At 52.9% G+C, this 25,632-nt stretch overlaps 1 protein-coding gene across 2 annotated transcripts in view; it reads right to left on the minus strand.

The window, feature by feature from the left end:
* Positions 1-788: 788 nt before the first annotated feature.
* SH3RF1 (SH3 domain containing ring finger 1) overlaps positions 789-25,632 on the minus strand; it is a 160,797-nt gene continuing 135,953 nt past the window's right edge. For both annotated transcript variants that reach the window (XM_052645071.1, XM_052645072.1), the window contains exons 7-12: positions 22,243-22,391; positions 21,111-21,281; positions 18,602-18,858; positions 16,692-16,996; positions 11,786-12,078; positions 789-1,223 (exon numbers count right to left, since the gene is read on the minus strand). In XM_052645071.1, coding sequence (XP_052501031.1) covers positions 1,055-1,223; positions 11,786-12,078; positions 16,692-16,996; positions 18,602-18,858; positions 21,111-21,281; positions 22,243-22,391 — 1,344 coding nt within the window. In that variant the 3' untranslated portion in view covers positions 789-1,054. The remainder of the gene's footprint in view (positions 1,224-11,785; positions 12,079-16,691; positions 16,997-18,601; positions 18,859-21,110; positions 21,282-22,242; positions 22,392-25,632) is intronic.

Raw genomic sequence — 25,632 nt, forward strand, 5'->3', positions numbered from 1 at the left:
TCCCTGGCTCTGCTGTGAGGGGGGCCCTGAGCCAGGCTGTGCGGCTAGCTGGGGTGGGGGCGGCATGGCTGTTGCAGAGGGGCGGCAGGGATCATGGGCTCAGCCCACACATGCCCAGCAGTCTGCAAGGGACGCAGCCAGGGCCTCGGCTGCCCAGGGACAGCAGCGCTCGGAGTGACCTGGGCAGACGAGGGGCTGCCCGGCCCAGGCGCACGGCCACAGCATTCCCTGTGGCCCCTGTGTGGGGTGCAGCCCCACCCAGGGGTGGGGGGCATGGGAAGAGCCCCGCGAAGGCCTGTGGCCCTCATGGGGCCCTCCTGCACCACACATGGAGGCCGCCTGCGGTGACAGCACGGGGACATTCAGGGCCGTCCGCAGACAGGGCGCAACTGCGTTTCTTCAACGTCCAGCCACTGAGCCGAGCCACTTCTGTGATGCAACTAAACCTATTTCTGAATACATGCTCTCCAAGGGTTGTGCTTTATTCCCCCTTCTCCTAGGAAATCGGAGACCCTCACAATTAAAGTGAGGACTGGGTTCTGCAGTGACTCCAGGCCCAACCAGAAAGACAGGTGCCCACCTTGCCACCCGGGCCTCCCTCCGCGCCCTGGGTTCACTTGCGGGCCCTGACTTCCCAGAGAAATGGCCAAGCGCGACAGCCGGCATCCCGGACCCAAAGAAGGGAGTGAGCCCGGGAGGGCGGGGCCGTCTTTACCCTCTGAGCCACCAGGGCACCCTGGGGCCATCTTCTGCACCAAGGGGGCTCTGTTGCTTCCAACAGGGGGTCACCCAGCCTCTCATTGGCTACTGTTTCATAAATTAATAACTTCTCAAAATCATAATCCAAAGAATTCATCTATTACAGGAAAAATTCAAGTTTAAAAAAGCAAATAAATTAGTTAAGCCTTGTAAACAGTTGTCCATCTCAGCTAGGTTCCTTTGTGGAGTGTATCAGACAGCTCAAGGCAGGCGGCAGGTGACCAAGGCAAGGGGCGAAGTGCCCGCGGGCCGTCGGAGGGCTGTGGAGACAGATGCGGTCCGGCCCGGCGGCCCCTCAGATGTTCTCCACGAAGCTCCCGGGGAAGAGCCCCGTCTTCCCGTTCCGCTGCAGCGTGCCCTTGAACCAGCCGTCCTCCCGCTTCTTGTGCACGAACACGATGTCGCCCTCCTTGAGCTCCAGCTCTGCCTCGCTCTGCGGTGGGTAGGAGACCACCACCCGGTGCCTGCGAGGGGGAAACAGAGAGACGGTGGGTGACAGAGAGGAGGTGGGTGACAGAGAGGAGGTGGGTGAGAGATGGTGGCTGACAGAGAGGAGGTGGGTGACAGAGAGGAGGTGGGTGAGAGAGAGACGGTGGGTGACAGAGAGGAGGTGGGTGACAGAGAGACGGCGGGTGACAGAGAGGAGGTGGGTGACAGAGGAGGTGGTGAGAGAGAGGAGGTGGGTGAGAGAGAGACGGTGGGTGACATAGAGGAGGTGGGTGACAGAGAGATGGTGGGTGACAGAGAGACGGTAGGTGACAGAGAGACAGTGGGTGACAGAGAGATGGTGAGTGACAGAGAGACGGTGGGTGACATAGAGGAGGTGGGTGACAGATGGTGGGTGACAGAGAGACGGTAGGTGACAGAGAGGTGACAGAGAGACAGTGGGTGACAGAGAGACGGTAGGTGACAGAGAGGTGACAGAGAGACGGTGGGTGACAGAGAGATGGTGGGTGACAGAGAGACAGTGGGTGACAGGTGACAGAGAGACGGTGGGTGACAGAGAGGAGGTGGGTGACAGAGAGACGGTGGGTGACAGAGAGGTGACAGAGAGACGGTGGGTGAGAGAGAGATGGTGGGTGACAGAGAGGTGGTGGGTGACAGAGAGATGGTGGGTGACAGAGAGACGGTGGGTGACAGAAAGACGGTAGGTGACAGAGAGGTGACAGAGAGACAGTGGGTGACAGAGAGACGGTAGGTGACAGAGAGGTGACAGAGAGACGGTGGGTGACAGAGAGATGGTGGGTGACAGAGAGACAGTGGGTGACAGAGAGGTGACAGAGAGACGGTGGGTGAGAGAGAGATGGTGGGTGACAGAGAGGAGGTGGGTGACAGAGAGGTGACAGAGAGACGGTGGGTGAGAGAGAGATGGTGGGTGACAGAGAGGAGGTGGGTGACAGAGAGACGGTGGGTGACAGAGAGGTGACAGAGAGATGGTGGGTGAGAGAGAGATGGTGGGTGACAGAGAGGTGGTGGGTGACAGAGAGACGGTGGGTGACAGAAAGATGGTAGGTGACAGAGAGGTGACAGAGAGACAGTGGGTGACAGAGAGACGGTAGGTGACAGAGAGGTGACAGAGAGACGGTGGGTGACAGAGAGATGGTGGGTGACAGAGAGACAGTGGGTGACAGAGAGGTGACAGAGAGACGGTGGGTGACAGAGAGGAGGTGGGTGACAGAGAGACGGTGGGTGACAGAGAGGTGACAGAGAGACGGTGGGTGAGAGAGAGATGGTGGGTGACAGAGAGGAGGTGGGTGACAGAGAGACGGTGGGTGACAGAGAGGTGACAGAGAGATGGTGGGTGAGAGAGAGATGGTGGGTGACAGAGAGGTGGTGGGTGACAGAGAGATGGTGGGTGACAGAGAGACGGTGGGTGACAGAAAGACAGTAGGTGACAGAGAGGTGACAGAGAGACGGTGGGTGACAGAGAGATGGTGGGTGACAGAGAGACAGTGGGTGACAGAGAGGTGACAGAGAGACGGTGGGTGACAGAGAGGAGGTGGGTGACAGAGAGACGGTGGGTGACAGAGAGGTGACAGAGAGACGGTGGGTGAGAGAGAGATGGTGGGTGACAGAGAGGTGGTGGGTGAGAGATGGTGGGTGACAGAGAGACGGTGGGTGACAGAAAGACGGTAGGTGACAGAGAGGTGACAGAGAGACAGTGGGTGACAGAGAGACGGTAGGTGACAGAGAGGTGACAGAGAGACGGTGGGTGAGAGAGAGATGGTGGGTGACAGAGAGGAGGTGGGTGACAGAGAGACGGTGGGTGACAGAGAGGTGACAGAGAGATGGTGGGTGAGAGAGAGATGGTGGGTGACAGAGAGGTGGTGGGTGACAGAGAGACGGTGGGTGACAGAAAGACGGTAGGTGACAGAGAGGTGACAGAGAGACAGTGGGTGACAGAGAGACGGTAGGTGACAGAGAGGTGACAGAGAGACGGTGGGTGACAGAGAGATGGTGGGTGACAGAGAGACAGTGGGTGACAGAGAGGTGACAGAGAGACGGTGGGTGACAGAGAGGAGGTGGGTGACAGAGAGACGGTGGGTGACAGAGAGGTGACAGAGACGGTGGGTGAGAGAGAGATGGTGGGTGACAGAGAGGAGGTGGGTGACAGAGAGACGGTGGGTGACAGAGAGGTGACAGAGAGATGGTGGTTGAGAGAGAGATGGTGGGTGACAGAGAGGTGGTGGGTGACAGAGAGATGGTGGGTGACAGAGAGACAGTAGGTGACAGAGAGGTGACAGAGAGACGGTGGGTGACAGAGAGACAGTGGGTGACAGAGAGGTGACAGAGAGACAGTGGGTGACAGAGAGGAGGTGGGTGACAGAGAGACGGTGGGTGACAGAGAGGTGACAGAGAGATGGTGGGTGAGAGAGAGATGGTGGGTGACAGAGAGGTGGTGGGTGACAGAGAGATGGTGGGTGACAGAGAGACGGTGGGTGACAGAAAGACGGTAGGTGACAGAGAGGTGACAGAGAGACGGTGGGTGACAGAGAGGTGGTGGGTGACAGAGAGACGGTGGGTGACAGAGAGATGGTGGGTGACAGAGAGACAGTGAGTGACAGAGAGGAGGTGGGTGACAGAGAGACGGTGGGTGACAGAGAGACGGTAGGTGACAGAGAGTGGGTGACAGAGAGACGGTGGGTGATAGAGAAACGGTGGGTGACAGAGAGACGGCGGGTGACAGAGAGGAGGTGGGTGACAGAGAGACGGTGGGTGACAGAGAGGTGACAGAGAGACAGTGGGTGACAGAGAGGAAGTGGGTGACAGAGAGACGGTGACTGACAGAGAGATGGTGGGTGGCAGAGAGATGGCGCACAGAGAGATGATGGACAGTCAGGCTCCAGAGCACAGAGGGAGAGATGGTACATGCGGGGAGAGAGAGTAAATGATAGACGGGGGAACAGATAGATGGTAGCTGGGTGACAGAGAATAGATAGACAGATGATACATGGGGGGAGAGAGAATAAATGAAAGATGGACGGGGGAATTGATGATAGACGGGGGAGTAGATGATGGACAGGGGACTAGATAGATGGGGGAACAGACAGATGATGAGGGGCAGGAGCAGGGAAGGGGAGGATGATAGATGACGGAGGGAGGGGGAGGAGGGGGGCAGAGGCAGATGACAGTAGAATTTGGGGAGGGAGAGGGAAGGTGGGGGCTCAGTTGCAGCTGCTCAGAGTCAGGCAAAGCCAGTGTGCATGCCTCAGATGTTGACAGAGCAGGACAGAGCACAAATCTGCCTATGATGTTGGTAAAATGAACCACACCGCTACCATCCCCTGTTGAGCAGAGACCTGCTGTGAACAGCACTTGGACGTGCATGAAAGTCCACAAGTGACCAAGGACTGAGCTGGATGAGGCTGGACTCCAGGGAAGCTCTTCCTTACACGCCCAGCTCTTCCCAGGGCAGCTTGTCCCAAGGTTCACACAAGGAGGGGGACTGGGGCCACCTGCTCAATCTGATCGCCACGGGTCTGACCTATGGTCTGCCTCTCCGAGCGTTCTCAGGGATCACTGGGAGAAGGTGTAATTATCACTTCAAGATTCCTGAAGCCTGGCTGGTTTAAGGTCAGCTACCCCCTGCTTCCAGGCTTGTTTCCTTCTGCAAAATTATGCTCAAGAGCCATGGAAGCCATGGGGAGGTGGGCTGTGTCTCACCCTGTGTGGTCTCTGCCCACCTGTGTGACCAATAGCCTGCACAAATGATGATCTGGGGTGCTGAGGCCGGGTCCTTAACAGGTGTGCGGCAGCCTCCGGGAAACCACCTAGGCTGCCAGGTGAGTCATCCCCCCGTGCACAGACGTGCAGGCCAGGTAAGTCAGGTTTCTTTCCAAAAGTCGGTGGCGACGTGGGCAGCCACCTGGAAGGGATCTTCTCTCCCTACTCAAGCTTTCACAAGACTGCAGCTCAGGTGGATGTCTGGACACTAACCTCAAAAAATGCCCTAAGCCAGGACCAGTCACGTATGCCACCCCCAAACTCCTAACTCTCAGAACTGTGAAACAATACATGTTCACAGTAAATTTGAGCCTCTGATTCTGGAGTAATGTTTTACACTTATAAATGTGGACACACCTCTCTCGCTGGTTGATGCTAATCAGTGAGTATTAAGCTATTCAAGTGGTTGAGTTTCTATGCTCATTTGGTTCTCAAAGTCAGAAAATGAACTTAGAGCCTAAACGGTGACCCCCTCCACTATTCTTGCCTGGGAAATCCCACAGACAGAGGAGCCTGGTGGGTACAGGCTACAGGGTTGCCAAGAGTTGTATACAACTTAGCAACTAAACAACAATAGAACTGTAAAACCAGCTCAACTTCTAGTCTCATTTGGCACTGAAAGTCAGAAAACGAACTTCTAGCCTCCTAGGACTCACTCTTAACAGCACATAGAGAATGTCATGGCTGAAAAAATAGTCGTCGGAACTGGGTCTACACAACTGCCTCAACCTCATGAAACCCATCAGAGTGCGGTCCTTCTGGAGGATCACTGGTTTTACCAGCCTCCAACCCATAAGGACCAGAATCCATCCACGTGAGGACGTGAACAAGAGCCTCAGGCTATGACTTGATCAATACAGGCATCTCTGCAAAGGCCCAGTGGCCGCCTGGACCATTCCTGGGCGACCCTGGGCTCAGGAACCAAGTTGCCATCCGGGCTGTGGAGCAGAAGCGCAGCATGGAGGCTGCCTGGCTGTTCGTGAGAGGTCCTGGGAAGCCAGAGACAGGACAGGCTGCGAGCAAGCCTGCGGGTAGCCAGAGAGGCCTGGCCTCTTGTGAGAAGTGGGCCTGGGGCTTATGCTCAGAGCAGCTTTTGCTTGAGCCTCAGTCTCCTCATATTTGCACTAGGATGGCTGTGACCACACAGGTGTTACCAGATGATGTGGGGACAACAGAGGCATGACACACTCAGCTACAGGGTTGCCAAGAGTTGTCTATCACAGAGTTCACACCTTAAGTGCCAGTTCCCACCACGACTGTGTGTCTTGGGCAAGGGCGGGCGGGCGCCTGGTGCTTCTAGGAGGTATGACCTGGAGGACAGCAGCCTGACCACACGCCTGACAAACTCTAGAACGACGGAGCCAGGGTTCTGGAAGCCCTTCTCTGACAGTTTGCAAAGCAGGATGAACGAGTCCATCGTGGGCTACTCCGGAGGAAGGGATCCAGATGAGAAGGTGTCTCAGCTCCAACGCCAACAGGCTGAAGAGCCTGTGAAAAGCTGCCATCTGGGGCAGGATAACATTCGAGCAAAGCTCCATAATTATAGAAAGAAGCACACAAGTAATTCATCATATTCAGAGCCAATCTCTGATGAAACGTATCGCCCCTGGTCCTCTGTGAGCTGCCTTAAAGGTGAAATGGAACAAAAGCAGTTCTTGAAAAAAGTGACTAGATTAACATTTGCATTTTAGAAAGTGCACTAAACCAACTCTGTCAAACATTTTCTGAACTAGAACTGCTGCTGAGCTAAGACCACAATCTTCCTGCCGAGTCCCCAGGGGAGAGGGTTTTCATGGCTGAGTGATGAGCCTCCTGAGTTGAGTGGAACGAGAACCATGACCTTGGAAAATAGGGAGACCACTGGCTGCAGCAGAGACTCTGCTCAGACCCTGGCCCTGGCTCGAAGAGCGGTGTGCCCACAGATTCCCAACAGCGACATTCAAGACCAACGCTGGGCACAGCGGGCCACCATCTCAGGCATGGAGAAGCTTTGCCAAGTCCATATTCTCTGACCCCAGGCAATGTGAGTGCAGCCACAGAGCCCAACACCCATTGCTCCAGCCACGCCCCCTCGAGTGTTCTGAGCAGGGATTCTGGGGCATCCGGTGCCTCAGGGGCCATACTTCTCTCCACGCCCGCCATGGACCTGGGGTCCACCTTCCACGTCTGCACCCCAGCCTCGCTGCTCTGCCGCCTCCCACCTGAGCGAATAACCTGCCTGTCCTCCCAGCCTCCAGTCTCTTCCTGTCCGCACCGCATTCTGCACGTGATCAACATACTAACTTTCTTAACTGCCAGCTCTATTTGCAGCTATTTCTTGCTCAGTATTCTTTACAGCTTCCCACCTCCTCGGAGCAAGGTTACTCCCCAGTCTGGCATGTGAAGCGCTCAATGGCCTCAGTCTCTCTGCAGCTACAGCTAATGGTTATCCCCGTGAATGTGCACACACACCTGTGCACAGGGACACAGCCCCCAGGTATGGCTTCTGCCCCCAACCCCAGGTCTTGGCTCACACAGTCCCCTGGGGGCTCCCTTGGACAAACCCGGACTCCACCCATGTCCAACAGGCTCTCAAAGCCTTGCTCCATCTGCCCCGCGACTGAAGGAAACTTCATCCCTGACTAGATTGCAGAAGCCCTGTGCATGGTCCTTAGCACAGTACACACTTAGCACAGCCATCCTTCCTAAGAACGTCCAATGACAAAAGGAAAGGTTTAATTGTATAGCAAAGTGATTTTTCCAAATGTACAACATTCCTCAAAAACGAATGAAATTCTGACAGAAGTTACAACATGGATGAACCTTCAAAATATTATGCTAAGTGAAATCAGTCACACACAATTCCACCTATGAGGTGTGGAGACTAGTCAGACCCAGAGAGACAGAAACAAGAAGGGGGTTTGTCAGGAACTGAGAAAGGCGGGAATGGGAAGTGAGTGTTTAACGGGGTGACGAAAAAGCTCTAGAAATGGATGGCAGTGATGGTTATACACTGTGAATGTACACTGGTTATAACAATGTGAATGTACTTAATGCTACTGAACTGTATCCCTGAAAAAAAAACCGGCACATTTTATGGACATTTTACCACAATTTTAAAAAAGATAAATGAATTTAAAAATAAATGAAGGGACTTCCCTGGTGGTCCAGGGGCTGACTCCCCACTCACAGTGCAGGAGCCTGGCCAGGGTTTAACCCCTGGTTAGGGAAGTGGATCTCACAGGTCGCAATTAGGAATTCTTATGCTGCAACTAAGACCCGGTGCAGCCAGACAAATACATATTTTAAAAAATTAATGGAAAGCTGAAAGAAAGAAGAAAGACAAGGAAGGAAGGAAAACCATCCAAAGCTACGTGGCTCCTGGTTGTTGGGACGTGCCTCCTGCTCTTTTCGGACAAAGCCCGGAGGTCACAGGGGGCACGGAGGGCAGCTCACAGGCCCAGCCGCGAGGGCCTCAGCCTCTCGTGCAGCCCTGAGATCTGGGGGACGCTGACCAGGGTGGAGTGCAAGAAAGAGACGCCTGCTCTGTGCAGCAGCTCCACGGACACCCCCAGGGCAGTCTTTCCGCTCCAGGCTCAGGCACTCTGGCCTCTGCTCAGGCTGGGCACTCGTCTTTCATTAGCACAAATTTCCCACTTCCTTAATTTTTTTGGTCTTTCTCATGTTTTCTGCAGTTCACGTCTTTTTGTTTCTAATCTCTCCGGATCTCGCCCAGATCGAGTCCCCAGGCTCTGGGAGGCAGGGTGCCTGCTGTCCTGTCCGGGTGGCTGACCTCTACTACCGTATGGCACTAGCACAACCAAGCTTGCCTGCTCTGTAGTTTGCTTGAAGTCTGAGCGACTTGCGCTCATTGCTTCACCCAGTGGGTTTACGGTCGCAGCCTCAGATTAATCATTCCGTGGGAGCCCAGCTGCCTCTCTATTAATCTCTCTGTCCAATTTGTATGTTTTCTGGTATGGTCCCTGATCAAGGGTCAGAGGTCCTTTTCCAGTTTAGCAGATGGGCTTATAGGTACGTGGTTATCAGTTTAAATCCTAAACTTGAAAATATACAGAGATGACTTGCTGTGTGTCCTTTATCTGTAATTTCTTTTAGTAGGAAAAAAAACTGTCACATGTACTTTACTTGCCATCCCTTCTGAAATACTTTATTTCTCCTTTCTCTTTGCCGTTTCCCAGTTATTTTTCCCAGTCCTTCCAAAACAGAGCCTGCACTATCTGCTTTATTATCTCCGCTGTCATCAATTCTATTCCGCCCCCAGAATACAGCATTTCTTGCTTGTTTTCCTCAGTCTCTCTCACAAACACAAAAGATTCCTTCTGCTCCTCAGAGAGCAGGCTCAGTTGGTACCAGATCTGCCAGCATACCTCCAGGCGCCTCCCTCGCTCTCATAGTGTGAGATGGAAGCAGAGCTGCCCTTTCTCCCGCTGGAGGTTTACGGGGCAGGGTCCCACCTCGAGAGGAAATTTTATCCCTGTTGTCACTCTCCTCTGTAGATGAATCCCATCTCATACTAGACTGATATTAGACATTAAAAATATTTCTGTGGAACTCTAGAAGGAAAAATTCTACCAGAAGAGCCCCACACTCTCGCACTTTGCGGGGGCAGGAGTCGTGACATTTAGACTCTGGTGAATTGAGGATGCTAAGATCCTGAAATGCTTCCTAAATTAGACTGATGTGAAAGCTAACCTCCCTTGCATTTTTAGCATGAAGTGCTTTTCCTTAGGTTGAAATTTTTTAAATTCCAAAAGGGATAATCCCTAAAATACATCCTTGGAAGTTTTTGAATAACCAAAAAATTTCCTTCCCAGTGGATAACAGGATAATAGACTGTTTTCCTATGCTACTTGCTTCCATACGTTTTTCCGACTGTGTCTATAGTCAGGCAGACCTAAGCCGCTGAGTTAGACACATAGCATCACCATCACTGTAGGATGGCAAAAAGGCTGTGAGAAGCTGGCAAGGTTGGCTGTTAGACTCAATATTCCACTGAGCACGTGGATTATAAAAATATAAACGTGGGGCAGAAATTCTCTCCAAAGACCACTTTCCCACTTGTAAAAATGGAAATGCCTGCATAAAATGCCAGGCAGAGGGTCCCGGCGTGCCCTGCCCACGTGTAAACCCGCCTGCTCCTTGTCTGGAGGGGCGGCCGCCTGTGGCCCCTCCTGTTGAGATGCCCTGGACTGTGGGAGCCTTCTGTAAGCAAGGAGCCCCTCTGTGAGCAAGGCTGGGGTGCAAAAGCTTGGACACTGGCACACCTGGCCTCTGGAAAGGGCCAGTGCTGGGGGCAGGGTCAGGGAGCGGTGGCGGCACTGGCCAGAGCCTGGCGGGGCAGGGGGCGCTCTGGTACAGTGAAGCAGCCTCCCAGGCAGACACAGGGACACCACCAACGACAGGAGAGCGGGCAGGCTCAGCTCGCAGGGGGACCTGCACTCAGCATCGGGGGCCGAGACTGCCTCTGTGGCCGAGAGAGAGTAAATGAGTCACTGGACTGGGTCCAGGAGCAGAGGCACCCTCCCTGGAGAGCCAAGAGACACCGTAGGAAAAGGCAAGACTCTTGGAATGAAGGGGGACGTGAACTTGGGGCAAAACCTCAAAGCTTTACGGAGAGTCCAGTGGATGAGGGGAAAGACAGAATGGTTTCACAGGTGAGGCAGAAACACTTTAGGGTAATGTCTCATTTCAAAACTGGTTTTAGAAGGGTCAGAGCTACACAGAATTATCTCATGCCCCCATAAAAGTACACAGCGAATGGTGTACTTTGTATTTCAGGCATAAATTGTTTGATTAATTCTTTGCCGAGTTACTTCCGGGTAATAAAGTAAGCCCCCCAAACTGTCTGAGTGCAGGCCTCAGGTTTCAGTGGGTATTTCATCTGAAATACAGAGTTCAGGTGGATTTACGTCATTGTAAAGTATAACACTTTACAGTAAGATCCTGAATCATTAACAGAAAATACTGCCCCAAAGGCGACACGTCCACAGACAAGAAACATGCTCTGTGTCAGACGCAGGGACACGGGGACTCGAGCCTGCAGAGACAGAGGGCACCTCCTCCAGCAAATGCTTACATACTAATGCTAACGTTACTGGAAAACAGTCCTCTAGTTTCAGAGTGCTTCAGGCCATCTTCCAGGCAGCAGACCATGCTGCGCTTTTAATTCATATAATCCGAGCAGGTTTTTGGTTTTTTTTTTTTTTTGCTCTTGGATCAGCTTTATTTTTTCCCTAGCAGGTTTCTGTTTTATTAAGTAGATTTTCTTTCCTAACATGCTCCGAGAGCCCCAGCGGCGAAACAGACAGGACAGCTCCCATTTGTAAAGGTGACTCGAGGCCACAGTCACTGAACGGGGCTCACTGTTCTGAGGGTAACGGTGCCCCATCAGCGGGTCAGCAGGGGTCGGGCCAGGAGAACTCTGCCACACTCTGGCTCAGGAAGAAGCTGAAGAGAACTCGGAGGGACGGAACACTCCAGGTGCCCTACAACTAGCAGGCAGTGGTGTTCATAAACCTTCGATAAAAAGGGCTGAAGAGGAAATGAGGGTGGCTGGCTGGCCGCGAACAAGGAGCCAGGAGAAGGCAGGGACCAGGGCTGCCGTGAGCACTGCCCCGTAGAGGAGAGCTCTGGAGACATGATGGAAAGGGGTGAGGATGTAGAGGGGACCGCAGAGATGGAGCGCGTCACCCGAGGGGCACAGGAGCCAGCGCCGTCTGTCACCGCAGACCCCAGGAAGGAGCCGGAGATGCTGCGGGTGCCACAGACCTGGCGGCTCCCAGCGCCCATGACAAGAACCCACCTCTCGCACACGGTGGGCCGCACCTCACTGGCTGTGGGGCCCAGGGACGAGCAGGGTTGCCGGGGGGGTGGCGCCACTGGGGCCGAGTCCAGGGAGCAGGCCCTGCGCTGGGGGCCGGGGGCCACGGCGTCCCCATCGCAGGGCCCAGGGCAGGCGCAGGGGGGCCCCGGGGACCCGCAGGACAGCTCGGCCCCCAGCTCAGCATCCAGCGTGGGTGAGGCCGGCGGTGATCCCCGCGGCTTGCGCTTGGTGGAGGCCCCGGACAGCAGCTTCAACAGCCCCTTTTTCTCTTTCTAAGAAAAAAAAAAAGTGCATGGGTTGGAGACATGGTTCTGCTGGTAGAGTTTCAAGTTCAGATTTGAGATTTCCAAGGGACCCCTGAGGGTGTCTGGGACTCCTGGTCTGGCTCCTGGGGCTGTGCGCTCAATGCCCTTCACCTCTCTGCACAACCCCCACCCACCTGCGCATCTTCCCTGGTTCTGGACACTCAAGCGCTCATCACCAACCTCCATGGAGGTGGGATGAGCAGATAAAAAGGATGGGAAACCAAAATCCCACCAATTCACTTCCCAGGCTTGGTGAAGGCGAAGTAGACACTTGAGGACAAAATGGAAATTTCAGACAATAGCTTTAATTTCCTGAAATTCTGCCTGTTCTATACTCAACTAACATAAACCCACTTGCATTTTAGTATCTTACTCCACAGCCATAGACCTGCAGCTTATCCCTTATAGGGGATGATGTCTTGATCAGGGTGAAGGGCTAAGTCATATTCACTTATCACTATGTTGATGAAATTTAACAAACCGATAATAACAGAAGTCAAACCATATCTGTTGTGCAAATACTTCTTTAATTAAAAAAACAAAGTCGTGTCCAACTCTTTACGACCCCATGGACTATAGCCAGGCTCCTCTGTCCATGGGATTCTCCAAGCAAGAATACTGGAGTGGGTTGCCATTACCTTCTCCAGGGGATATTCCCCACCAGGGATCAAATCTACATCTCCCATATTTCAGGCAGATTCTTTACCAAAAACAACTACAAAATTAAAAAAAAAAAAAGCCCATCAGTATAATGAAAACATTTTACGTCTCTTTTTGCAAGCAAGTGTATAATTGAGAATTACTCCCATCAGCCTCACGCCATAGAAGCCACCTCATGGGTCTTGGTCTCCTGGGGTCTTTTCCTTGTGGTCTTGCTCTGCTAGGAAACCAGATCTAGGGCTGGCTCTTCTCTGTGCCCAGACCCCAAGTGTCAATATTCTTCTGATGCCCGAAGTAATAACAGCCATCATTTTAAATTGCTTTACTAATGTGTCAACTGGGTCATCAAGTCCTCTGACTTAAAACATGGTCCAAAAATACAATAGTTGAGAGAAATAACCCTTTAGAATGCTCCCTAGGCAAACTGGGACTATTAAGATCCACTAACAGGGAAGGAGAGCTATAAGCAGCCCTCAAGGAGAGAGAACACCGAGGAATTCTTCCTGAATACTGACTTAGTTCCCACTCAGTCAAATATCCCTTGGGCGCGGTGGCGGGGGGTGGGGCGATCCATAACAACAGAGTTCAGTGAGAGACAGTCTGGCAGAAGGAAATAAAGGTAAGCATTTATCAGACCATCAATCATCCCAGGCGGTCTGCACCACGGGCCCCATTTACCTAGCGTGGCCCACAGCACTGTTAACCTGCGGGGCAGGGATTCTCCCCATAAAGGTCATTATAGAACACTGATCAGAGGTCCCCGAGCTACACATTAGGCCCTTGTTAGTCATCCATTTATACAGTAGTGTGCGTATATCAATCCCAATCTGCCTCTCCCTCTCTTACCTCCTGTTAACCATGTTTGTTTTCTACATCTGCGACTCTACTCTGTTTTGTAAACAAGTTTGCTTGTGCCCTTTTTCTTTTTATATCCCACACATGAGCAATATTATATGGTATTTGTCTCTCTGTGTCTGCCGTACTTCACGCAGTGTGACAATCTCTGGGTCCATCCATGTTGCTGCAAACGGCATTATTTTGCTCTTCCTTACGACTGTGTACATGTCCCATACCTCCTTGACCCACTCCTATGCTGACGGATACTTAGACTGTTTCCACATCTTGGCTGCTGTAAACAGTGCTGCTGTGAACAATGGGGTGCACGTATCTTTCTGAATTATGGTTTCCTCTGGGTATATGCCCAGAAATGGGACTGCTGGGTCATATGGTTACTCTATTTTTCAGTTTTTAAGGATCCTCCACACTGCTCTCTGCACTAGTCATCATATTTACATTCCCATAACAGTGTACAAGGGTTCCCTTTTCTTCACATCCACTCCAGCCTTCTCATTTGTAGACTTTTTGATGATGGCCATCCTGACCAGTGTGAAGTGATATTGATACCTCACTGTAGTTTTGATTGTATTTCTCTAATAATTAGTGAGAATTGATCTTAAAAGTTACAAGAAAATATATGCATGGCCTGAAATTCAGAAGGAAATCCTGAAGCTTTAAGGGCAGTGGGTGGGCTCTCCAGAAAGAAGCTCCAAGCACACACTGTAAATCACCCCAGCAGGTGAAGGTGCAGAAGCACCCGATGATGAAGGCACTTGTGTGATGCCCCAGGAAGTGATGATGATGCCCCAGGAAGTGATGATGATGCCCCAGGAAGTGATGATGATGCCCCAGGAAGTGACAGAAAGGCCTCCACAAAAAGATCAGGAGAAGGGCCCCCAAGAAGAACATACCATGGCTGTGGCAAGTCAAGATGCTAAAGGCCAGAATGAACTTAAACTTACAAAAATGCGAATGACCAAAAAAAGTGGGGGTGGGGTGTGTGCTGCTTTAAAGTTTTGTTGGGAACAAGAAAGACATGGATCTGGTGCCTGGGGTGGATGGTGGCCCTCAGACGCATGAAGAGTCCCTTTCAGACTAGACAGGAAGAACAAACCTTGGTAGGAGGGAAATGGGGGAGCAACTGGGATTCAGAGATGAAACCACTCCTCGCGACAGGCTGATCCACCCTGGCGGACTGAGGAAATTAACCGCTGGAACACAACTGATCTCTGACAGATCCTGGTGAACCTGGGACCAAGGTCAACTCAACATGCCAAAGATAGGCATGTGTGGTCCTCATTTTCATAGATGACCACAACAGTGCTTGCAGACCACCTGGGAAATCCTAAAACAGGGTGTCTGATGAAAGGCTGACTCAGAAAAGGAAGTGAGACCAAGCAAGTCTCCAACACGAGATGTGGGCTAACAGGTTACAGCAGAAATGGTGAGGCGACTGGGGGACTGTTTGGATGGGAGAATGAGAGACAGCTGGATCTCATCCAGGCATCTGCCAAGCTCTCTCTGAGTGTCCCGGCAAGAGGATGGAGTGATGGGGGTGAAGTGACGCTCCTTGCACTAATCATGGGTCACTGAGTTTATAGCCATTAGGGACAACCTCTTTAATGAATTGGGAACATTGAATGAGGTGGCAGATTTAGAAAGGGAAATTAGAAACCTGTGACATGAAGAATATGTGGGGGAAAAGCCCTCAAGAGTGAAGCCTTTAAGAAAAGATGATAACCCTGAACTCCCTGCAGGGATCACATAGAAAGGAGACCATCATTTTCTATGCAGTCCCTCAAAGCACAGTGCGAGGGTCTGAAGTCACAGGGAGACAGGTGCGTGCTGACAGAGCTTTCCAGGAGTTCGAGCTGCCTGAAGACAGTGTTGACACTCCGCAACAGGACACAGGGACCACAGGGCATCCTAGCAGAGGCCAGTGGCCACTTGTCAGGAGGGGGACTGAGCGGGGCAAACAGGTCACTGCTCTCTGCTTCTGGTGTCATCTCCCTCCGGCCCTAATCTTCCTTCCTCCCTTATAAGGAGATCCCTTTGCTTATTATATTGGGCTCACTCAGCTAATCCACTCATCTTTAGACCTTTAATTGAATCACATCTGTAAGACCCCTGCTGCAACGTAAGGAAATGTATTCTCAAATTTCAGGGATCAGGACATGGGGGCCGTTATTCTCCCTAGCACAGGCATCCTGCAGATTGCATGAATCCTTCCTTTGGAGGCCTGGGCTCCAGAGCCTGATTCTCTGAGACAATGGCCCCTGATGCCTTATCCTGGAACCTTCAGATCTAAGCTGTAAAGTAAGTTTACTTTCTGAAGATCCTGGCAGGGTTGACCACATGAGCTTGAGTACAAGTTTAATGTAGTTAATCATAAACATTGAACTGATACTGATCTTTTGCAAAAGCACTCATGTTAACTCAACAATTAAATATTAACTTTTTAGTAGGCTAAGTTTATTTCCTTATAAAGCCCTGCTCACAGGCTCCCTGGTCATTTAAAGAGCGACGTACATGACCGTGACCCCACAGCTTCCCAGAGCTGGCAAGCGGTCTGGGGGGCACGCGTGAGCACGGAGTGGAAGTCACGCCCGCAGCACGATCACCAGAGTCTGCTGCAGGCTGCTCTTTCCGTGCACGTTTCACCACCACACACGCCTCTGTCTACAACCCAGCCACAGGTCAGTCTTTCAAACATAGCTTCCCACTTACAATTTCTTTGAAATTCAGGCCCAAAGGATCTTTTTTTTATAAAAAAGATCAAATTAGAAGTTAATTTCCCCCTATATCTCAAGTCAAGAGAAAAACTATCCACATCCACACAGATTATAATCAAATACAGTGCAGGAACAATGAATCCACCAGCAACACTTTGGATCTACAGTTCCAACTCCTTCATATCCTAAGTGCATTTCTGCAGAACAGTTAACCAGAAGCAAAGCTCACTCACCAGGAGGAGTTCAGGGCAGCGAGGGGTAGGGGAGTGAGCGGCTAGGGGACCAGCCCCAGAGTTGAATGGAACCCCACCTCCCCGCACCCCAAGTGGGTCAGCAGCTGCTGGGGCTCACCTTGCCGTCCTTGTCTGGCCTGGCTGCCGAGCCGCTGTCAGGAGAGGTGGGTGTCCCCGGGAGCAGGGTCAGAGGGCGGCCGCTGGGCTCGGGCTCCAGGGAGGCGGCAGGGATGCTCGCTGGGGCTGTGGCGCAGGCCAGGGGGCCTCCGACCCGGCCCAGGCCGCTGGCAGCCGCGTGGGCAGGGGGGCCCAGTGGGGCAGGGGGCTGTGGCGACGCCAGGGGGTGGTGGGACTGCCCCGGGGTGCTCTGAACCTGGATGGGTGTCACGGCTGCCGTGGGACGCTCCTGGCTGTGCGCTGAGACTGGACACGGGAAGAGAGGAGGAAAGCATGAGTGGAGCCCCGCTGCTCACTGAGTCCTGCGCGTGTCAGTGATGAGAAACCATGGCGGCTTAGACACTCTGACCCTCGAGGGGCCCCTGGACATCATCCCCTCCCTGATCCCAGGTCAGCGGCCCACTCGGTCCCATGACACAGTGTCTGCTGCCATGTCTGCCGAGTGACAGCAGGGCAACACCACCCAGGGGTGCAGGAGTTCCCCTGGGCTCTGGCCGAGGCGCCACCCCCCACGCACCCAGCTGGGCAGAGCAGCCTGGCCCCAGTGTCGCTACCTATTCTCCCTTTTCTCGGAACCTGCCTTCCTGCTCTGGATTTTTGGATAGAACTGAACATGTTTTCTCTATCACTGTTAACCAAGACCCCTGGGAGGTTTAAAATGCTTCAGGAAGAAGAAAGCTACTTAAGGTCTGACTGTGTCTGAAACAGAGCAGTGACTAAGCTCATCCCAGCACCCAGACGGCAGTCCGCGGGCTGTGCCTCCGCAGCAGTGGGACCCCAGATGGCTGGTCTCGACCACAGGAGTCACATTTTGAAGGACTATCGACATTCTCAGGACCCGCCTGGTAACAGTTTCTTTCAGACCTGTGGTCTGGAGACCAGGCTTGGACTCACAAGCTGGGCAGGCGAAGCCAAATGAAGCCGATGTAAAGTGATGGTGCTGAGACTGTGCTGGCCCCCTCTTCCTGTTATTCAGTGTCTTCTTCCACCTCCCTCGGCAGATTGCCTTAAAGTTCCACCTTCCTCTGTCAGACTGTCCTAAAGTGCCACCTTGCTCTCTCAGACTGTCTTAAAGTTCCACCTTGCTCTCTGATTGTCCTAAAGTGCCACCTTCCTCTCAGACTGTCCTAAAGTGCCACCTTGCTCTCTCAGACTGTCCTGAAGTTCCACCTTGCTCTCTCAGACTGTCCTGAAGTGCCACCTTCCTCTGTCAGACTGTCCTAAAGTGCCACCTTCCTCTGTCAGACTGTCCTAAAGTGCCACCTTGCTCTGTCAGACTGTCCTGAAGTTCCACCTTGCTCTCTCAGACTGTTCTAAAGTGCCACCTTCCTCTCTCAGACTGTTCTAAAGTTCCACCTTGCTCTCTCAGACTGTTCTAAAGTGCCACCTTCCTCTCTCAGACTGTTCTAAAGTGCCACCTTCCTCTCTCAGACTGTTCTAAAGTGCCACCTTGCTCTGTCAGACTGTCCTAAAGTTCCACCTCGCTCTCTCAGACTGTCCTAAAGTGCCACCTTCCTCTGTCAGACTGTCCAAAAGTGCCACCTTCCTCTGTCAGACTGTCCAAAAGTGCCACCTTCCTCTGTCAGACTGTCCTAAAGTGCCACCTTCCTCTCAGACTGTCCTGAAGTGCCACCTTGCTCTCTCAGACTGTCCTAAAGTCCCACCTTGCTCTCTCAGACTGTCTTAAAGTCCCACCTTGCTCTGTCAGACTGTCTTAAAGTCCCACCTTGCTCTCTCAGACTGTTTTAAAGTTCCACCATCCTCAGACTGTCTTCACATCCTCACAGCCTCTGGTGCACAAGGTCTGAGGCTGCTCAGGCCCCTCTCCCGGGGCCCCAGTCCAGTGCCCACCTGTCCTTGCAGCGCTCCGGGCCTGGTTGACAGTCATCTGTCCGGACACGTGCAGCAGGACCTTAGCCTGGGGGCTCGTCTGGACGTGAGCTGCCGACACCACGGCTGTGGGGACCCCGGGACAGCCAGCCACGCCGTTCCCCGGGGGCTTCTGGGCAGGCCCGCCTGCAGGGGGAGGGTTGGCTGGGACTCCCCCGCGACTCGCTGGGCCAGTCGTCAGCATGGGGACTTTGCCTTGGGAAGCACTGGTCACGGCCCTGCTGAGACAGAAACCGAGTCCGTCAGCAAGAGGAAGAGAGGACGACCAACGCCAAAGAAAATGGTGCAGAGCTTCAAGACGTAACCCTGTAGAATGCGGTTATCGGACCAAAGGTAAGAGCAACGCACTCAAGGAACAGTGGCCCCGAGGCAGAGAAAGCTCTGGAAGCCTCTTCTGAGGGGAGAGATCGCACAGCACTCTGCTGGTGACACGGCTCCTCGGCTCGGCTCCCCTCTGGGGGTAACTCTCCCCCGGGCTTCTGGGGCCTGCACGCTTCCTCTCGGCCTGTCAGAGCGACGTCTAGGCTGTCACAGCTGGGCTCACGTGCGCCTTCTCTGTACCTGCCCGTGCACACGCACGAGTGCACGCACATACTCTTGTCACGTCCCTCGGGCTCCCTCCACCCTGCCTGCCCCTCACCTGCGTTTCAATTCTGTCATCCCGAGCAGCCTGGCCTTAGGCCCAGGGCCTCGGGACTCTCCTGTTTCAGGTGGATTTCCTCTATGACCCCTGATTACAAAACACGATGCGGAGTCCTATCAGTCAATTCCCACTGAAACGCTCCTGACTCAGTACAAGTTTCCTGACAGCAGGGCCGCGTGCAATGGTTGCTTCCCACCCTTCCTGCGTGTGCAGTCACAGCAGCACAGCTGGCCCGCAACAAGTATTTACCGGCTGAATTTCATTACATTCGGTTCAGTGCAGCTTTACGTAACGTACTTTTTAATATTCTAAATTCATTTAAACAACAGTTCTATAGACAGAAACTTTCTACCCAGCAGAAGGCTTCATTAACTCAAACCTCATTATTTACCATGAGGAATAACAGAGAATTTTCCATCAGGAAGCGTCTCTCCAGAGACTTTTGATAGTTTGTATTTGAGTCTTAGGAAAATGTTTTCTTCAGAAAGTCGACATGTGGTTGTTGCTTGGTTTATCTCCCTTAGTTATTGTGGTTTTTGTTTGTTTGTTTTATCCCCCCAGGGAAGACAGAGCTACCGTCTTCTGGGCTGTGAACGTGGATTTTAGCATATACCAACAAGAACGTTTACACTGATGAAAAATCTGCAAGTCTAATTGGAGCTAGTGTTCTGTGGCCATCTGCAATGACAGTGATCTTCACTGGATTAGGCTGCCAGCCAGCCTGAGGATTGAGACCGACATCTGACAGCATGTCAGTTCGTTCAGCCACTTATTCAAAATCAGGGGCTTTGAGAGATGATTTAACACAATTAGGTTGGACTGTTTATTAAGAGCCCACTGGCCAAAACCCGGGGTTTTCTCAGCACTGACCCCATCATAGGTCATCACGATCATTCCAGGGCAAGCTTCCTCAGTGCCCAGAACGGGGACTATATTTAAATTCAGTGAACAGTGCATATCAACACATCCTAAGTGCTTGCCTCCTACTATCCTAGAACAGGTTTCTCAGCCTCGGTGACACTTGGGGCCAGACAGCTCCCTTCTGCGAAGGCTGTGCCGTGCCCTGCAGGGTGCTGTATGCCTCCCTGGTTTCTATACACTGGCGGCGAGTAGCACCTGCTCCCCCATCGTGAGGATCAGAAGCATGTCCAGACACTGCAAAAATCCCCTGGGGAGCAAAACTGCCCTCCCCTGAGAAGGGTGATGGACTCATGTCATGTTAAAGGAGTTTCAGTTCTGATTGCATTATAAAAAGCAATTGTGAGAATTCAGACATAATCACCAAGCTATGGGAATACACACCTGGCTTTCAGCACCTCTTCACTGGGTGACCTCAAATTGTTTAACCTCTCCACCTCAACCTGCTCACCTGTGGAGTGGGGTTCATAACAGCACATACACCAGGGAGCTGTTTGAGGACCTGGCGTTAATGTGCAGAACAGAGAACTCTGAGTGCCAGGTGTCAGGCAAGCATCACATAACCAAGAGGATTAATAACATCACTTGTGCTTATATTAAACAGCACTAATTTCCTAGCAGAAAAATACTGAAAACAGTGTAGTAGAGTCTTCTCACATGTGACTTAAAAGCAAATAATTTAAAACCGGCACCTGTATTGGGAGAAACTTACAATTTCACATGTGAAGAGTAAGCTAAAATCTTGAGGATTAGAAGGGACTTTGGCAAATACAGGCAGGGACCTCTAAAATGCCGGCTGTATAACACATAACTGTAACATGAGAAGGAACTGTGGATAGGCTGGAAATCATGGGAAAGGACAAAGCTTCTGTGTTCAGGGCTCAGCAAACCACTTGCTCAGAGCCATACCTCGTGACGGGGGCCACGTAATTGCCAGGAAAAACCCCAATCTTGCTGGTGTGCATGGACGTCCCCTTGAACCAGCCGTCCTGGCAGCGCTCGAACACGAGAAACATCTCTCCCTTCCTCAGCTCCAGCTCATCCTCTTTTCGGGGAGTGTAAGGATAAATGGCAACATACCTAGAAGAGGAAAAAACATCGGACTTCAAGGTGAGTAACAGACATACCGCACGATGTGCAGAACTCTTCGCTGGCACGAAGCCTTGAATGTTTTGTACAAAAGTAAACAGAAAGTAGAATCCTTTAATCTGTGGGCAGCCTCAATCACTGTCCACTGAACGGCAGCCATCCACTCTGAAAAGGCAGAAGCCGCCTGACTCAGAACCTCCCACCTGGCCCTCCTGGTGCAAAGGTGATGATCCCGCCAAATGGTACTCGTGGGTGTGGAGGAATTGATGCCACCCCCCGGCATGCACACCTGCAGCAGGGCATCAGATGCCCGCTGGGAAACTGGGCCTGCAGATGGCCCTGGTGAGACCTGGGAAGCAGCCTTGTTGAGCACATGTGGTCCAAAATCCCGCCGGGAAGCTTGGCACACAGCCTCTCCATGCACACTGAACCAGCAACGGGCGGCACGTGCATCCGTGGGCTCAGTCGGGGTAGACGCTGAACTTGCGAGTCAGAGGCAAAGCAAGTCCAGATCACGGACAGAGCCCAACAGCCCATCTGCACAGGTGACAGCCACCGACACAAGGAGAGTGGCGGCAACGTGAACAGGCACCAAGTGTTTCCTGGGGCAGTGTGCACGGAGGGGCCTCCGCCCGCAGGCTGCACTGAGCCATGAGCAGAATGAATGGAGTAACCTGACTCTGGACACTCACTGCGGGCACCGCTGCACCTCCTCTAGGTCTGACCTGTGCGGGGCCCTCCCTGTTCCCTCGCACCCTTACTTGGGGATGAAGGTGGGAACGAAGCCCGGGTAGCACTCGCAGAGGAAGGCCAAGAAGGCCTACCCTTAGAGCATGAGCTTCCCAATCACAAACACAGTTGGCACCAGTCTGGCACCAGCTCCCCCCAGAAAGCTGTTCTCTGCCTCTCTATTTGGGTTCGGTCCAGGGGCAGAAAGGACCCCCACACTTACACGCTGGGGCGGGGCTGTGTCCGCGGGTGTGTGGTCTGGTCAGTGGGTCCAGCTGTGGGCCTGGGGCCCATCCCGGCAGCAGCAGCTACAGCAGTGCCCGTGGGGGTGGCCGCCTGGAGAGGGGGCGGGGGGAGAGGAGGATTCAGAGTCTGGAGAGAGAAAGAAAAAGAAGGAACAGATGACTTATTTACATCTCTTCCAGTAAGTGGAAGGGAAAAGGAATCAGAAACCCATTAAAAAAAAAGACATCAGTGGCATCTACACAGAGTAGCAGCTACACGCTATACCCAAGCCTCCTTTAAGACTCCTCTCTATCCTCCTTCAAGGTCTTAGGGCCACAGAAACCCTTCTAGCAAACAGGTAAGTAATCAGAACTGGGAGGAGGGAAAGAACAAAAATTACAAGATTGCTTGCAATTTCAAGATTAATGGCACTTCTAAGCACAAACTAGGATCAGGATCCAAATGCCTCCCAAGGGGCAGCTCTGACAGCACAGGGCTTGCTGGGGATGAATTTGTGACTGTTTCTGCAACCCGAAGCTTCAACATAGTAGCAGACAGTCCAGCTGCACCGTACACCATGCGCATGGAAGAAAACCTCGACGTCACGCTCAAGAAGAAAATCTCCTCGGACATCTGGGCTTCTCAAACCACAAACAACAGCGAGCCACAATTGCAGGGCCATGCTGGCTGCTTTTGTGTACTCCTTTCTTGTTAGCTCTGCCGGCTTTTTAAGCTCAGGACTATCAAGGCTGGTAATCTTTAACAAGTACACCGCAAGCAGCTGCCGGTCCCTCTACGGGCTCTGCCCATAGGACTCCACACCTTTTCAGAATCAATGGAGCGCCTGCTATTTCCTAATGTACACAGCCCAGATCATTCTTTAGGGTCTGGATACTGAGCAAACAGGCACACACAGACTCGCCTGAACCCCCACCTTGCCCAGCTGCCCCAAATCTCTGAACCACTCAGTGTAAAACTGCATCAAGGGAGAAATAAGGAGGCTAAAGACTGCAACTTGGGCAGGGAACGTGGTGTCTCCATGTCAGAATAACGGAAGAAAAACCCCATGGTTTCTGAACACGGAGAACACCAATGGGTTTCTGTCGTCTGGGAAAAAAATCTGACACTTCATTAGCAGTTACTTCATCTGCCTGTTAAGTTACACGGTTCCAGAAACACTGCAGGAGAGAAGAACCTCAAGTTTCTAGATGCACACTGCAACTGTTGCGCACATTGTGTTCCATTTTCCCACAGTGGAGACTTTCCCCACGCTGCGGCCCAGGCAGGACAGGCTCGCTGATAGCGCTCCCAGGGCGGGCAAGGCCAGCTGGACAGTCGCACAACAGGCTGCGCTGTGACTCCAGGTGGGCACACATGGGGCCTGGAGCCCTCATGACCCTTAACGAGGAAAAGGCTGAGCACCTGAGCTGCTGGTCTCAGGACAAGGTGGGAGAAACAAAGCTAACCCCAGTAGGAGACTTAGCGCATGTGACCCAGGTGGGCCCAGCTGGGCCGCCGCACACAGCAGCACAGGAGTGCCTGAGGTCACCACTGAGCCGTCTCCTCTGTGTCTCTCCAGGCCCCACCTCATAGCTGTGTGGCTGCGGAGGCACAGGTGACAAGTGGACAAAGGAACTCAGGCCACCCACCCCTGGAAGGACTCAGAGTCAAGGCCCCACTCGGCTCTGAGAATTCCACTGGCAGAGGCAAGAGAGGGAACCTGCACCCTCATGTCAGCAGAGCCTGTACTCACTGGCTCTAGACAGAAGAAGGCAAAAACACAGAAGGAAATCTATAGGCCTGATAAAGACATAGGCCACATTATGTCAACAAAACGTAAGAAAAGGTCACGAGAGTCAGACCATAAAGGAAGCTGAGTGCAGAAGAACTGATGTTTTCCAACTGTGGTGCTGAAGAAGGGAGTCCCTTTGACAGCAAGGAGATCAAACCAGACAATCCTCAAGGAAATCAACCCCTGAATATTCATTGGACGGACTGACGCTGAAGCTCCAATACTTTGGCCACCAGATGTGAGGAGCTGACTCACTGGAAAAGACCCTGATAGTGGGAAAGACTGAAGGCAGGCTAAGAAGGTGACAGACAATGAGGTGGTTGGATGGCATCATCAACTCAGTGGACAGGAAATTTGAGCAAACTGTGGGAGATGGTGAAGGACAGGGAAGCCTGGCAATGCTGCAATCCATGGGGTCACAAAGAGTGGGACATGAGTGAGTGACTGAACTGAACTGAAGAAAAGGTCATCTCCTATAGTTAGTAAGTACAGAAAGGAAATGTTTGGTGTGTATGAATTTTATAAAGCATAAGTTAGACTCACTTGACATCTGGCATACCCCAGCACTGGGCTGTGTATCTTCGGGAGAACACACACGTGTGTGTGTGTGTGAGTATGTTGGAGGTAAGCACACAGAGCAGACATCCTAACTGGATTCCATGACGTGGCCGTCCTGTGAGGCTGGTCAGATGCCAGGGCCCGGGCACGTCCAGGGCTGGGCTGGCCAGCAGGCCCCACGGGTGCTGGTGAACAGCCCACACTGAAAGACCCCAGGGACAAAGATGCCTGGGAGGAACCTGCTGTGAGCCGTCCCGCGGGAGCCACAGCCTCCCCTTCGCTGGGGCCTTCTGCAGCTGGCCTGCTTCCACTGAGTGCTGCGGAAGGGCTGAGGCTGTGGCCGGGCCTCTGAGATCCGACACAGGGGACTGGCTGTGGCCTCGTGGTCGCTGAGATGAGGTTCTGCTTGTGCTTCTGCAGATCCAGACCCTCTGCTACCGGCACTGGTGTTTGGAGACCATGAGGATGTTCCCTAAAATCAGGGCTCGGGGGTCAGCTGATGGGGGAGGGTCAGGTCCGCCACATCCAGACTGTGTTCCCGACCCACTGATCTTGGGACAAGGAGGCAGCCCAGGGCTGGTGTCAGAAATGCTGTGCAGACTCCAGTCCCCGCTCAGCCCCTGCAGGCCGCCCTCAGTTTCCCTCCAAGAGCAAAGCATCCTGTCCAGGTGGCTGGCTCCAGGTTACCGTCAGGCCATGAGACAGTGAGCGAGAGTTCAAGGCCGTGCTGTGGGCCCCTCTTGGCTGGTGCCCCCTCCCCACTCCCCTTCCTGCGCGATGGGCCACATCGGCCAGGGGACAGTGAGGGAGAATCCAAGGCCGTGCTGTGGGCCCCTCCTCACTGGCGCCCCCTGCCCTTTCCCCTTCCAGTGACCAGTGCTGAGATGCCCAGGCGCTGAGCTCCACGAGGTCTTAACCATGGGTGAGGGCTACGGGCCGCTGACCAGGAAAGCACTCTGCTTGGAGCTTGGGGTTCTGGCTGTAAATGATCTGTCCTCTCTTTCTTTAATTAACTTTTTTATTGGAGGATAGTTGATT

The sequence above is a fragment of the Budorcas taxicolor genome, chromosome 8 (genome assembly GCF_023091745.1).
Source record: "Budorcas taxicolor isolate Tak-1 chromosome 8, Takin1.1, whole genome shotgun sequence".
Lineage (NCBI taxonomy): Eukaryota > Metazoa > Chordata > Mammalia > Artiodactyla > Bovidae > Budorcas > Budorcas taxicolor.